This window comes from Oncorhynchus gorbuscha, linkage group LG06 (genome assembly GCF_021184085.1).
Source record: "Oncorhynchus gorbuscha isolate QuinsamMale2020 ecotype Even-year linkage group LG06, OgorEven_v1.0, whole genome shotgun sequence".
Taxonomy (NCBI): domain Eukaryota; kingdom Metazoa; phylum Chordata; class Actinopteri; order Salmoniformes; family Salmonidae; genus Oncorhynchus; species Oncorhynchus gorbuscha.
Genome location: NC_060178.1, coordinates 78,215,521 through 78,232,083, shown reverse-complemented (window position 1 = coordinate 78,232,083; position 16,563 = coordinate 78,215,521). Strand labels below are relative to the sequence as shown.

General features: G+C 44.8%; 1 protein-coding gene across 2 annotated transcripts in view; it reads right to left on the bottom strand.

Annotated features, from left to right (window-relative positions):
* The window catches only part of tet1 (tet methylcytosine dioxygenase 1), a 53,490-nt gene that overhangs the window by 8,928 nt on the left and 27,999 nt on the right, over positions 1–16,563 (bottom strand). The window contains exons 1-4 of one of the 2 annotated variants that reach the window (XM_046354169.1): positions 13,121–13,517; positions 12,507–12,557; positions 3,955–6,274; positions 3,666–3,756 (exon numbers count right to left, since the gene is read on the bottom strand). In XM_046354169.1, coding sequence (XP_046210125.1) covers positions 3,666–3,756; positions 3,955–6,274; positions 12,507–12,557; positions 13,121–13,162 — 2,504 coding nt within the window. In that variant the 5' untranslated portion in view covers positions 13,163–13,517. Of the gene's footprint in view, positions 1–3,665; positions 3,757–3,954; positions 6,275–12,506; positions 12,558–13,120; positions 13,518–16,563 lie in introns of those variants that run through there. The other variant, XM_046354168.1, reaches the window with a different exon arrangement.

Here is a 16,563-nt window from a genome sequence, read left to right as displayed (position 1 = left end):
TCCAGGCCAATAAGGGGCACAGGCCAAGAGGCAGCAAAAAAAAAAATATATATATATATTTATATACAGTATATGTTCCTTTTTTTATATTATAATTTTTTATCCAAACACAGCCCACTTCCAATGTTAAAAATACACCAGAGCGCATCCTTTACCCATAGAGGATCAACAGTTTATGAAAAAAGAACTATGGATTAAGTTTTGTCACAAGCACATATAGGTATCTGCCAAAAAGGAAAAACCAACATAAATTGTTTGGGCTGCATGCGTGCCAAATAGACTACAGCTTGTTGCGTTGTGGCCATAGACATATAATCCATAGAAGGGTTTTGTAACCCCGTACCCTGGCAATTTGACTGTTAAAAGTCATAGGTACACTAGCAATGGATCCCAATCCTGACTTGAATTGGAGCAGCCATCTGTGGAATATATTTATGCCTACTGCTGAAAAGAGAAGATGAATCTGTCTGAACCAAGATAAATAGAAGATGAATCTGTCTGAACCAAGATAAATACTTTTTCTCAACAAATCCTAATTTGTAGCTAACAGCAGCACTGTTTTTCAAAGTAGCTCATCTTAAAATAGGCTGTTGCCACAAGGAGTCCATTGGCCATCACCACGAGTAGCCTATGGGTTCATCTTCATCCTTACATGCTGACCAGACTGGACACAAAATTGGACATAAATTTAGAAATCCATGTTATTCAATTATTGCACCCACACTGCTCGCGCGCGCCAAAGTGTGTCTGCGATGCCAAGGGTTGAAATAGAACTCCATTCTATTTCTGATGCAGAAGGCACTGAAAGTCCTGCCTCTCCCATCTCCTCGTGCCATCTCCTCATTGGTTACACCCACGTGGGTGATTGAAAGACGAAATGTTTTGCCGGTTGTCGTAGTAAAAGTGTAGATGCCAATCACCATATAAGTTCAAAGACGAAAAAGCCTGGAAGGGGGAGAGATGACTAGAAACGATTCGGTTGGCCGTTTTATGTGTGGATTAATTGTCAGAGTAGAAGACCTCGTGCATTTCAGGTAAAATAACAACTCAATGTTTATATCCCAGGACAAATTAGCTAGCAACAGCAAGCTAGCTAAATAGGACAAATTAGCTAACAAGTGTAAGCTAACTAGCTAAATTGCCATACATGTTTAATGCTTTTCGACCTGCACTAGGCTGGCCAAAACATCACTGCTCTAGAGGAGATCTGCATGGAGGAATGGGCCAAAATACCAGCAACACTGTGTGAAAACCTTGTGAAGACTTACAGAAAATGTTTGACCTCTGTCATTGCCAACAAAGGGTATATAACAAAGTATTGAGATAAACTTTTGTTATTGACCAAATACTTATTTTCCACCATAATTTGCAAATAAATTCATTAAAAATCCTACAATGGGATTTTTTTTCTCATTTTGTCTGTCATAGTTAGCTTTCTATGGTCAGGGCGTGACAATATTTTTAAAAAACAAGGCCCCGGGGCCTATGATTTCTTAATACGGACCTGATAACGTACACATCACATCTTCATGACATTTCAGACTTCCCATCTTAGAACACAAACACAATCCTTTCAGCAATGACATACTGTATCAAGCATTTCTCCCTTTATCTGCGACCACCAGCACCAACATCTTTCAATGAATGCCAATACAACAACAAATCACATTTTGAGAACGTTCATGGCCCTCTCCTATTCTCGCTACACACCAAGTCACTTGGCTCTGTCATAACCTCACATGGTCTCTCCTATCATTGCTATGCAGACGACACACAATTAATCTTCTCCTTTCCCCCTTCTGACGACCAGGTGGCGAATCGCATCTCTGCATGTCTGGCAGACATATCAGTGTGGATGACGGATCACCACCTCAAGCTGAACCTCGGCAAGACTGAGCTGCTCTTCCTCCCGGGGAAGGACTGCCCGTTCCATGATCTCGCCATCACGGTTGACAACTCCATTGTGTCCTCCTCCCAGAGCGCCAAGAACCTTGGCGTGATCCTGGACAACACCCTGTCGTTCTCAACCAACATCAAGGCGGTGGCCCGTTCCTGTAGGTTCATGCTCTACAACATCCGCAGAGTACGACCCTGCCTCACACAGGAAGCGGCGCAGGTCCTAATCCAGGCACTTGTCATCTCCCGTCTGGATTACTGCAACTCGCTGTTGGCTGGGCTCCCTGCCTGTGCCATTAAACCCCTTCAACTCATCCAGAACGCCGCAGCCCGTCTGGTGTTCAACCTTCCCAAGTTCTCTCACGTCACCCCGCTCCTCCGTTCTCTCCACTGGCTTCCAGTTGAAGCTCGCATCCGCTACAAGACCATGGTGCTTGCCTACGGAGCTGTGAGGGGAACGGCACCTCAGTACCTCCAGGCTCTGATCAGGCCCTACACCCAAACAAGGGCACTGCGTTCATCCACCTCTGGCCTGCTCGCCTCCCTACCACTGAGGAAGTACAGCTCCCGCTCAGCCCAGTCAAAACTGTTCGCTGCCCTGGCCCCCCAATGGTGGAACAAACTCCCTCACGACGCCAGGACAGCGGAGTCAATCACCACCTTCCGGAGACACCTGAAACCCCACCTCTTTAAGGAATACCTAGGATAGGATAAGTAATCCCTCTCACCCCCCCCCCTTAAGTTTTAGATGCACTATTGTTAAGTGACTGTCCCACTGGATGTCATAAGGTGAATGCACCAATTTGTAAGTCGCTCTGGATAAGAGCGTCTGCTAAATGACTTAAATGTAAATGTAAAATGTAACTTCATCAAAATACAATGGGACAGTAGGACTACATCACTAGCCAAAATGCAGCAATAGTGTTTGGAATAACTGTCAAAACAGTTAAAAACCAGGCACTGAGGCCATTCAGCAGTGAGACCATAGAGCAGAGAGACTGGAGTGTGTGGTTGTTGTAGAGGTTGTCATTTCTCCTCATGTTCCCCTCGACTTGGCCCTAGGGATTCCCTATTCTAACACGCAGGGTGTGTTTTTGTATTTGTGAATGTAATAATAATAATAATAATATGCCATTTAGCAGACGCTTTTATCCAAAGCGACTTACAGTCATGTGTGCATACATTCTATGTATGGGTGGTCCCGGGGAATCGAACCCACTACCCTGGCGTTACAAGCGCCATGCTCTACCAACTGAGCTACAGAAGGATGTATGTGTGTACAAGTGTGTGTTTTGCCAGCGGGGTGCTTCTTTCCTTCAATGACAGGCTCTATGATTTATGAGTTATAATATGATTGTAAGCCCCACCTCATTCCATGAACACCAAGAGCCCTTTGGGAAACCAGGCCTTTGGCAGGGCAAATGGATCATACAGTAGGCTAATAAGAGTATGTACCATACTTTTAGAAATATATACAGCTACAGAGTAGTGGTAGTGGTACATATTAGCCTAGCTCTATGAGCCTACTGGTAAGACAACCTGTGAGGCACTGAGCCACTCTTGTTTCATATTAACTCTTACCTTAGCAGTGTTATACAGCCAATAGATTTGTCATGAAAACAGAAGTGGATTAGCACCTCACAGGTTTGCCGTCCCAGTGGAAATATAAATGTATAAAGTAAAATGGCTAGGCAGCAACAAACACTTGTTTTCCCCCCAAGCTTGGTTGTAGAATGGAATAAAAAAACTGATGCAGTTTGGCTTGTTACCTGTTCTCCATCATCTCTCTGACGGCTGACACACTGGGTCCAGCACCAAGATGAGTGTAGTACGGACCCTCCTCCTTCTCTATGATTTGCTCTGTGGAGAGAGAGTCGTTTTTAGAACGCAGCTTCAGCTTATTTCCCGGAAAGCAAATGCTATGTACATGGATGTGACATATACAGACCCAGTCAACCAGTCATGTTGTGGCATGCAGAGAAAATCATATTCATAATCATCATAATCCTCATCATTATTATGTCCACCACCACTACCATCATCATCAAGGTGACTCACCCATGCAGCCACAGGAGGGGATCTCAGAGAGTTTCTTAGAGGGGGTGTTGAGCAGGTTCTTAGTGGGAGTGTCCAGGAATACGAGGGGTGATTCCAGGAAGCTCTTTACGTTGTGTTTGGTTGGCGTCAACTCCTCTGATAGGTCCAAAGCGCCATCAGTTGACGTGGACAAGATGGTGACCGGACCAGACCTCTCCACCTTGTAATACCCCTGCCGTTGACCCCCAGAGGAGTAGCCGTTGGGTAAACTATGGTTCAACCCAGTTCTGTGGTTGTTAGAGTCTAAACTGGTGAAACTGGGGTTGGTGGAGCTAGCCTTTAGGTTAGCACCGTGCTGCTGCCAAACGTAGGGCTGCGATACCTGAGAATACAATCGTCTTTCACACTCATGTCCCTGTCTAACTCCTTGTCCTTGTAAAGGGTCCAGGTGACCGTTCAGAGGACCACTGTGGTGACCGTTCAAATGCGACCACTGTTGGTTGTCATGACCATAACCTTGACCACGATTGACGGCTCCAGAGGTTTTGTGGTATTTGACCCCACTGTGGCTGTTGCTGTAGTAAAAGAGCTGCCGTTGTTCCTCCTGAGCCTCAGCCAGGTATCTCTTTAGATCCATTTGAGTCTGAGGCAGGAACAGGCTCCTCTTGTGGCTGAGCGACAATGTCTTCGGCTGGGGCAGAACCTTCTGGACCCTGGCTCTGTGGGGGGTCTTGCCATTGGGTGTCCTTTTGGACATGGGGATCTTGTTGTTGGGGTTGTAGCCCTCCTCTTCAACCCCTTCCATCCCCTTCTTCTTCCTAGGTTTGGAAGGTGTGGAACTTGGTTTCCTCACAGGGATTTTCTTGTTGTTGGATGGTGCATGCTGGGAATTGTAGTTGTACTTGATGGCCGAGACTGGCGTTCCTCTGGGAGGGTTGTTCTCAGAGTGCTGGGAGGGTTGGAAACCCTGCTGCTTGTGACGTGATTGGATGATGAATGCCAACTCGGCCAGTTGAGCCGCCACCTCTTCCTCATCCCTGTTCCTCCCGCTCTTACCCACCGTCCTCTCTGTTGTTTCCTTACTATTCCTCTCCATGTCTTTCCGCTCTCTGAAAGTGCCTTCGGACCTGTTATGGTGAGAACCAAGGTCTTGGTCTGCTCTTCTGTACAGGTGTTGTCCTGCTCTCTCGGTGCTGTCGTAGGGAAGTCTGCCACAGTCCGAGCTGGCTTCTAGCAGGTCCTGTAGGGACAGCTTGCCAGTGGCTGCGGGACTACGGGAATGACACTGGATGACAAGACTCTGTCTAGCCACCGGGGACCTGATGACTGAGGTCTGGTGCAGAGGGGAGCGTATGACTGAGGTCTGGTGCAGAGGGGAGCTGATGACTAGAACTTTGTTGGGGAGGAAACCTGTAGGGGGTTTGATATCCTGGAGAGAGGTGTTTCTACTGGATAAGTGCATGGAAGATGTAGTGGGGTTTTGACCATGTGCGTCCATTCTAAATGGTTCTGGGGGGTTTTGGGGGATAGATGCCAGTAAGGTTAGCGCCTCGATAGCAATAGCTTGGTCATTGCTAATATTCCTCTCTTGCACCAACGACTGGATGCTTGGCAGAGAGAGATCTGGAGAGGGTTGCTCTCGTTTGACAATAATGTCAAGAGCTTTCCGTGGACTGATGGGAGTGCTTCTCAGGAGTAGGTCTACCTTAAAGTCCTCCGGCTCTGTTTTTAACGAGTGTAGCACCGGGGAACGGGAGCTAAACAGCTTGTCCTCTAGCTCCTTCCTATCTGTGATAGAGAAACACACAACTGCTGCTAGTGTGGACAGAGCGTCCACATAGACATCGTTATCATTGCCCCCTAGTAGAGTGGAGGACTGCTCCGTAGACCACACCCACGACTCCTCCAACTTTATCTTCTTCAGAGGAACGGTCATGGTGTCATCCGGAAGTGCATCATTGGGCTCAGAGCTGCCTTTTGGGTATGTGGTTTTTGTAGTCCTTTGGGACTCTAATTGTCTTGTAGTCTTTTGGGAATCTGGTGACACTGGAGCACCGTTGGTTTTAGACAGGTTTTCGTCAGCACCATTGTGAAAAGATGAAGAGTAGTGGTGTTGTAGAAGAAGTGCATCGTTGGTGTCCTCCAGGCCAGGCTCTCTCTTGATAAGTACTGCTGGTCGGCCATCTAGGATTGGGGTGAGAGTGTGGGTGTGGGGAGGGTGTGTGTGAGGGTGTGTCTGGGGGTGTGTGGGAGGTATGTGACACTCCTCCTCTGCCGTATAGGTTTCCTTTACCATCTGGACAGGGCTTCTGCCATTTATTGCGACGCCCTCTGGAACCACCTGAGAGAGAGAGCGAGAGAGAGAGTTGCCACAAGAAAAGGGCAACCAGTTAAGAATAAACACAATTGTAAATACAACCCACATGTATGTTTATATATTTCCCTATTGTACTTAATTTGCGCATCGTTACAACACTGTACATAACCATAATGTGAAATTCGAAATGTATCGATTCCTTTTAAACTTTTGTGAGTGTAATGTTTATTGTTCACTTTTGTTCATGATCTATTTCACTTACTTTGGCAATGTGAACACATGTTTCCCATGCCAATAAAGCCATTTGAATTGAATTTATAGAGAGAGAGAGCGAGAAAGAAAGCGAGAGAGAGACACATGGAGAAAGATAGATTTGAATCTGTAATTTCCACTTGAAAATTTCAGACTCGATTTGCCCTAACGACAAATATATCAACCCCTACAAACACTTCCATTAATTATAATCCTCATAATAATTCAACAGGACTATTTTCCTGCTGTGAGAAACTGGTTGAATTAAGATAGCAGATCTGTACCTTACTGCTTTGTGTGTGTGTGTGTGTGTGTGTGTGTGTGTGTGTGTGTGTGTGTGTGTGTGTGTGTGTGTGTGTGTGTGTGTGTGTGTGTGTGTGTGTGTGTGTGTGTGTGTGTGTGTGTGTGTGTGTGTGTGTGTGTGTGTGTGTGTTGATACAGTAGTGTACATACCATAATACTGTCATGGAGCAAGGCCAAATCTTTTCTGAACCCCGGTTTTCTATATTAATAGGAGCTTGCAACACCTTCCATAATTAATGGTAATGTCGTTGGCACATCCAATCTGATTAAAACAATATGAGAGAGATAAAAACACCACAGTGCCAAGACACCACCCACTAAATTGTGTGTGTGCCTGTTTTATGTATAGTTAATGAACTGTTCTAATTACAGGGAGCCTGGAGGTGGGTGGGTGTCAGCTACTTGTTTACCTTGTCTGAACTGTCATTAAACTCACTGTTTAACCACTCTTTATAGACTACACTACCCAGCATGCACTCTCTGTTTTAAAGCCTCCAGGCCTACAGTACCCAATATGCCCTGTGAGACAGGACAGCCACCAGCCGTCTAGTCTTGGTCACATCCTTCTTCTAGGCCACTACTAACACAACTGACTCAACCCTAGTTCAATTAGTTGAATTAGGTGTGGTAGTACAGGGCTGGAACAAAAATGTGGACTGGAGTTGAAAAACACTGCTGTAGTACAGAATTAACTGGGCTAATAAGACACATGAGGGTTTGTGTTACTGCTGTTACTGGCACAGAGACAGTTCTATCTCACAGAGGACCAGTGCAGCTCACCTCATCATCACATCTCTGTTGCTGGGTAAAACAAGACGTGTCTATCTAATGGAGATAGGACGCCCTTACGTGACAGACAAAGTGTAGGCAAGTAGTATGAAGTGTGAACAAACTTTTACAGTGTTGGTGGTACTCTAAAAACGTACAAACCCTACAACAACCCTATAAATAGTCTGAGCTGCTACTGTAGGTCACTGATATTAAATTAGATTAGCAAGAGGGACATTGCTTACAACAACAACAACAATAGAAAGGCGACATACAATATAAAATCATCACCATAAGCATACTGTAAGAAGAATGCACTTTACATTGATCAGAGCATAGTAACTGTGAACTTAAAACACTGTCTACACTTTCTCTAACCCACACACCAAACAGAAAACTCAGTCTGTGTATCAATTATGGGGTGAAGCCCTCTTCTCTCCTTCCACTAGAGAAGATAATTATACACAATAATACCCTCCCAATACACTGTAGTAAAACCCCAACTTTATTTACAGTCATGTAGTATTCAGAACACCCCTCCTCTCCTCCTCTCCTGGTCTCGTGACCCTCCCTTACCACTAAGAGCATGCTGCTACTGATAGCGGGAGAGGAGGCTGAGGCAACATCTTGACTGCTGCTGAAATCATAAGAGAGAGAGACATCACAGAGAATGTGGAAATGAGCTACTATTGAGAAAGAGAGAGAGAGTATGAGAAAAAGGGAGCGAGAGGGAGAGAAAGAAAGACAGATACAGAAAGAGACAGTAGGAGAGAGAGAATTGATGGAGAGAAATAGGGAGAGGAAAGAGAGAGAGAAAGAAAGGGTTAAAGGCAGTGTGTCACTCACGTTAACCTGCTTTTCATAGCAAAGCAGTAGTGGCTGGGTTCCAGCAGTACGCCAGCAGTGTGTATGTATCATAACATTTCATATAACAGTACATTCATATATTTTTTGACATATACTGTATATATGGATGTCTGTAATTTTTTTGTAAGATATACAGTACCAGTCAAAAGTTTGGACACACTTACTCATTCAAGGGTTTTTCTTTATTTTGGCTATTTTCTACATTGTAGAATAATAGTGAAGATATCAAAACTATGAAATAACACATATGGAATCATGTTTTAACCAAAATACACTTGGTCTGCGCATGCTCTAAGTACACGTCATGGTAATCTGTCTAATCCGTTAAACAAATCTAAATATATTTTATATTTTAGGTTCTTCAAAGTAGCCACCCTTTCCTGAATGACAGCTTGCACAAATCTTCACTCCTGTCCTAGCAACAAGACTGCTCTCTGACTCCTAACGACCCTCTCAGAGGAGAAGGGTTTCCAAGGAGGTTTCAACCGAGGGACTATCCATTCCTAACAAACACACACATAGACACGCATCAATACACACACACACACACACACACACACACACACACACACACACACACACACACACACACACACACACACACACACACACACACACACACACACACACACACACACACACACACACACACACACACACACACACACACACACACACACACACACAGCTCCACATAGGGAGTTCCATACACCATATACAATGCACTCCACACACAGAGACGCATACAAAGATTTCCCTTTTATGCTTGCTTCGGGGGAAGCAACACTGAAGCATACATGAGAGCGCCAGTTGTTCCGGACGACCATGTGATTACACTCTCTGTAGCCCATGTGAGCAAGACCTTTGAACAGGTCAACATTCACAAGGCCGCGAGGCCAGACGGATTACCATGACGTGTACTTAGAGCATGCACAGACCAAGTGTCTTCACTAACATTTCCAACCTCTACCTGACCGTATATATATGTAATACCTACAGTTGAAGTCGGAAGTTTACATACACCTTAGCCAAATACATTTAAACTCAGAAATTGTGAAAAAACGGAGTTTAAATGTAGTTGGCTAAGGTGTATGTAAACTTCCGACATCAAAAGTTCAACTGTTTAGCAACTGTATATACTAGGTTGTGTCAGAGGATAGCCCAAAAATTGTCAAAGACTCCAGTTACCCAAGTCATAGACTGTTCTCTCTGCTACCGCACGGCAAGCGGTACCGGAGTGCCAAGTCTAGTTCCAAAAGGCTCCTTAACAGCTTCTACCCCCTGCTGAACAATGAATCAAATGGCAAACCAGACTAATTACAAATGACCTCGACAAACCTATACCCCCGAACATAGACTCGGTACCGGTACCCCCTGTATATAGCCGTGGTATTGTTGTTTTTGTTTTACTTTTTTTTTTAACGCTTTTTTTGACTTATTTAGTAAATATTTTCTTAACTCTATTTCTTGAACTGAATTGTTGGTTAAGGGCATGTAAGTAAGCATTTCACGGTAAGGTCTACACCTGTTGTATTTGGCGCAAGTGACAAATAACATTTTATTTTATTTTACTTCTGAAAAGAAGTGACATCATAAGAATACAGTAGGCATATTCACATCCTCATTGAATGTCACAGACATCAAACAGGTGGTTCTACTGTCAATCCTTTCAGAACATTCTCTTAAAATAATGCATTAAAAAGGCTTATTTAAAAGTATTTGAAAAGTCATTTCTGATAAAGTAGCTCTTAGTGTCACGCCTTGGTCTTAGTATTTTGTGTTTTCTTTATTTATTGGGTCAGGCCAGGGTGTGACATGGGTTATTGTGGTGTGTTTTTTGTCTTGGGCTTTTGTGGGGTGTCTACGTAGTCTATGGCTGCCTGAGGCGGTTCTCAATCAGAGTCAGGTGATTATCGTTGTCTCTGATTTGGAGCCATATTTAGGCAGCCATATTCTGTGAGTGTTTCGTGGGTGATTGTTCCTGTCTCTGTGTTTGTTGTCACAAGATAGGCTGTATAGGTTTTCGCGGTTCGTTTGTTGTTTTGTATATTTAGTTATTTCATGTATCGTTCCTTTTGCATTAAAGAACATGAGTAACCACCACGCCGCATTTTGGTCCGACTCTCTTTCAACAGACGAACGCCGTTACAGCATGGGGGTGGAAACATCATGCTTTGGGGCTGTTTTTCTGCAAAGGGACCAGGACGACTGATCCGTGTAAAGGAAAGAATGATTGGGGCCATGTATTGTGAGATTTTGAGTGAAAACCTCCTTCCATCAGCAAGGGCATTGAAGATGAATCGTGGCTGGGTCTTTCAGCATGACAATGATCCCAAACACACCACCCGGGCAACGTTGGAGTGGCTTCGTAAGAAGCATTTCAAGGTCCTGGAGTGGCCTCGCCAGTCTCCAGATCTCAACCCCATAGAAAATCTTTGGAAGGAGTTGAAAGTCTGTGTTGCCCAGCAACAGCCCCAAAACATCACTGTTCTAGAGGAGATCTGCATGGATGAATTAATTCTTCACCTTGTGAAGACTTACAGAAAATGTTTGACCTCTGTCATTGCCAACAAAGGGTATATAACAAAGTATTGAGATAAACTTTTGTTATTGACCAAATACTTATTTTCCACCATAATTTGCAAATAAATGCAAATAAATTCAGCACTGATAATCCTCAAAAACATCCACAGAGTTCAAAGCCAGACCACAGGCTGCAGAAAGTCTTACGACAACTATCCCACGGTGTGCTGAACTTAAGATAAGACATAAAAAAGCATGCTTCCTTCCTGGGCTGAGTGTGTGAGTGTGTTTCTCTGAAGTTCTGTGCATCATATTCGTTTCATTCATAGAGCGTAATGCCACCTTCCTCTCTGAACTCAACTTCACAGAGTCAGACACACACTGACTAAACAGAGCAGTGCACAAATACATTAACTCCTACAAACACTGCAGCTACTAATAATACTCTTTCTTGCATCCAGTCAGGCTAAAAACAGAATCAAACAGACTCACGCAAACACAGTAGCACAAAAAGAAAACATTCCATAATGTACTATCACGACTGCTACTACCGCAGCTAAAACTACCACAGCACAACCTACAAACACTCTTCTCCACTTTTCAATGAAAAGTTACTACTGCTACTTCTGTCCTAGCAACAAGACTACGACTGCTCTCTGACTCCTAACGACCCTCTCAGAGGAGAAGGGTTTCCAAGGAGGTTTCAACCGAGGGACTATCCATCCATTCCTAACAAACACACAAACACACACATCAATGCAGTCACATGGCGCACACACACACACACACACACACAAACACACACACACACACACACACACACACACACACACACACACACACACACACACACACACACACACACACACACACACACACACACACACACACACACACACACACACACACACACACACACACACACACACACACACACACACACACACACACACACACAGCTCCACATAGGGATTACCCATACCTAGCATCCCCAAACAGAGAGACAAGAAGCATCTGCATCTCACCAAAATATATAATGATATGCCTTTCACCATATACTACTACTACTACTACTACTTCTACTGCTACTACTACTTCTACTACTACTACTACTACTACTACTACTACTAGTCTGGCAGGTAGGAGCGTTGGGCCAGTGACTGAAAGGTTGCTGGATTGAATCCCTGAGCTGACAAGGCAAAAATCTGTCGTTCTCCCCCTGAGCAAGGCAGTTAACCCACAATTCCCCGGGCGCTGATGGCGTGGATGTCGATTAAGGCAGCCCCCCCCCGCACCTCTCTGATTCTGAGGGGTTGGGTTAAATGTGGAAGACACATTTCAGTTGAATGCATTCAGTTGTACAACTGACTAGGTATTTCCCTCTACTAGAACCAAACAGTAATGCTAGTCTAACTACTGTTAACTCTTCTCTCTCACACAAACAAAAAAATAGACAGCCAGAAAGAGAAGGACGCAGACGGATCCTTGTCCCACCACGGCTAAAAAAGACATGCAGAGAAAAAAAGAGAAGGGTGGTTGTTACCGTGGAAACAGTTTTCTTTAACGCTCCTTTGGCCACGTCCTTGCACGCCACCTGGAAAACACAACCCCCCACACACACACACACACACACACACACACACACACACACACACACACACACACACACACACACACACACACACACACACACACACACACACACACACACACACACACACACACACACACACACACACACACACACACACACACACATCGTTAGTGATTTAGAGGTTACACAGTCCAAAAGGAATAGTAATAATAACAATCAACTATTTGTATCAAACCTTTTATACATAGTTTGTATTCTAATAGTAGTATACTGAAACTGCTTCCAAATACAAACACAACACACAAAACACATGCAAACACACAGGACACAAAACACTGAAAAACAGTAGAGCTAGTTATCATAATAATACATTCTACCGTAAAGTATCTTTCATACACTACATTGTTTATATCCTGATATCCTGAAATTGTTTCCAAATCCACACACAGCCCAGCAGCACAGCAGACAGGGTTAGTCTCCAGCAAGAATGCTGTACTGTATTAATATGCGTCTGGAGCTAGACAATAGCCTCCAGGGCTACTAAAGGCTCCGGGCAGCTTTACCTTGTCTGTCCTCAGAGGCAGAACCTCCAGTTTGGGTAGCATTATATTCCTACAAGGTACCGGTAGCCATCTTGCTTTGCTTTGCTCCCCTCAGCTCTAGATAGAAGAATAGCAGGCTACTATAACAGCCGTCTCTGAGAGGAGGGCGAGCTGAGCTCTCCACTACCATCGCCAGAGCAGAGAGAGGCTGCCTGCCTGTCTGCCTGTGAGACACTGTGTAGAGAACCGCTGTTGCCGCAGACACGAACACAGACATACACACACACTCACGTAAACACACACACACGCACACACGGCATGCCTCTCGCAGACACAGACTGAGCCCCGCCAGCCAATGGGGTGAGGGCGTCAGCGGCTTGTAAATGATCTCCCATGCCTAGTCCCTCCTAAACAAAGGAGCTCCTATGTGGGCTTTTACTCTAGCCCCTACGAACGGGGGACACACACAAACTGTGGACTGGACAATGTAGACGCACCAGACTGGAGCTGAGCTGAGGAAGAAGAGATAGATGTGTCCACTGAGCTGTGTCTGTCTGAGATATTGACCCTTTAAATGCCACTCACAAACTGGGTGTGGGAAACAACATGTTATTTAAAAATATGTTTATTAATGGCCTATTCAACATTATGGAAAAGTTGATTAACAAAATTAGGCCTAACACATGTATTATATTGTTTTCTATTGTATTCTATTCATACAGAAGTAGACAGGTTCAGAGTTAGACAGAAAATACAATTACTCTGATATGATATTGCATGAGAGACAACAAGAACATATGACTGAATTCAAATCACTGGTTTAATTATTTAGCATCTTAATGTACTGTAATGCACTGTAATGCAAAGCACACACTCCTGTCTGTCTGGCATCAGTCATAGCTCCAATGATTCCTCCAAGTCACTTCAGAGTTCAAACTACAAACACTTGTCCTAGCCTCTATAGTCACGTTACGCTAGCTTTTTATGAACTCTGTGTCATAACGCTGTGAGCAAACGTCAATCTTTAAAAAAATATATATATTAAAAGTATCAGTTTTATAATAAAAATACTCTGCAACTCTCGTCTTGTTATCTAAGCTGTGATTTGGGGCTGTGATTTCCCTAAGCTGTGATTTGGGCCTGTGATTTCCCTAAGCTGTGATTTCTCCAACTAACTCAATGTACACAAACCATGACAGAATTAGCCCTAAGCCATGCCACACTTTCCAGGCTTGTGTTCATTAGACACGAAACGGAAGAAAATGGACTGAAACAAGGACAGACTACCTGCACTTTTACAAATGTAAGTTTTCTGTTGCAAAATGTTTTCAGACGTTTTCCGTTTCGTACCCTAATGAACACAACCCAGCATTGAGAAACACCAAAACACAGTCAGGTGGTCGACTACTGCTGCATGAGTGTAGCACCAGCCCCACAGGGGTTCTGCTCCAGTAACTCTCTACTCCCTGGCATACAGAATTAGTGGCACGAGTTGTGTGTGTTTGGGGTGGAGAAGAAACACACCCCTGACTCTGACAAGTAGACACCCAGCCCTTCTCTCACTCTCCCTCTCTTTCTCTCTCTCTCTCTCGTTCCCTCTGTAATTTCTATCTATCTCTCCCAGATCCTCCCCTTTTCTATCCTCTAGCCTCTCTTTCACTCTCTCCCAGCAACTTCTCTTCCTTTCCCCACTCTTTCTCAGCCTCTTCTCAGAGAGAACTCCCTCTTCTCTCTCTCCTCTCTAAAGATGACCATGTGGTGTCGGCAAGGCGGAGGTCATACCAGGACAAGGGAACAAACTCAGGCAGGCTCCCTGTGTGTGTGTGTGTGGTGTAGCTCAGATACTACGACAACAGCTTATCAGTGTATTCATAACAACCACTAGCAACAGGCAGCATACCAACCCCAAACAAACACACACGGACATCTCTCGTGAGGCTAAACCACTGAATTAAAAGGACATCATAGTAAGCACAACTAAGATGTGGCAGTGTTTAACAGACGACTGTTCTAATTTAGAGAGAGAGAGAGAGAGAGAGAGAGAGAGAGAGAGAGAGAGAGAGAGAGAGAGAGAGAGAGAGAGAGACCGACTGTGCGTGTTCTAAACAGGTCAGGTTGGCTTTCCAGTCACCTTTAATATGAATCACCACACCTTTCAACCACCATCTGGTAACATACTGTAACGAGCCTGTAAAACCACCGAAACTCGCAAGGAGTTTGTTGACTAGATTAAACAGTCTAGGACACTGATTTCCCATAAAATAATCAAGTTGTCATTTATTTGGATGAACACAGACAGTGCACCCCAGCACTTATCTGCCACACAAAATGCCTCACTAAAACTCTCCCACAGCATGCCTCACATACAGCAACTAATTTGCAAAACATTGTGTGACAGACTGATAGTCTTTCGAATGTGTAAAACATTACAATAACACACTTAAGAAAGGGTTGCAGCCTGCAGAACATGTGGTCAGTAAGTTGGATAGTCCTCTACACCATACTTTACTTGGAAGTTTTATTCAATTACATTTTTCCTTGGATCTTACCAGATCTATTTGGCAAAACCTTCTGATAACAACAGCCCAAAAATGCCAGTCAGATAATCTGCAATGCTCATCTGTGTTGGACTAAAGGTCTGCACGGGACTGATTTCTTCATCCTGCTCCAGCCCGCTCCCACTGATTTTAATACAGCGCCCGCCTGCTCCTGTTGACTTCTTGTCCGACTCCAACCTGCTCCCGCAATAACTGGTCTAATCCACCGTAAGAACTGGTCTCCAACCCACTGCAAGAACTGGTCTAACCCATCGCAAGGACTGGTCTAACCCACCGCAAGAACTGGTCTCCAACCCGACCGCAAGAACTGGTCTCCAACCCACCGCAAGAACTGGTCTCCAACCCACCGCAAGAAATGGTCTCCAACCCACCTGCAAGAACTGGTCTCCAACCCACCGCAATAACTGGTCTAACCCACCGCAAGAACTGGTCTCCAACCCACCGCAAGAACTGGTCTAACCCACCGCAAGAACTGGTCTCCAACCCACCGCAAGAAATGGTCTCCAACCCACCGCAATAACTGGTCTAACCCACCGCAATAACTGGTCTAACCCACCGCCACAACTGGTCTCCAACCCACCGCAAGAACTGGTCTCCAACCCACCGCAAGAACTGGTCTCCAACCCACCGCAAGAACTGGTCTCCAAACCACCGCAAGAACTGGTCTCCAACCCACCGCAATAACTGGTCTAACCCACCGCAAGAACTGGTCTCCAAACCACCACAATAATTGGTCTCCAAACCACCGCAAGAACTGGTCTCCAACCCAACGCAATAACTGGTCTCCAAACCACCGCAAGAACTGGTCTCCAACCCACCGCAATAACTGGTCTAACCCACCGCAAGAACTGGTCTCCAAACCACCGCAAGAACTGGTCTCCAACCCACTGCAATAACTGGTCTAAC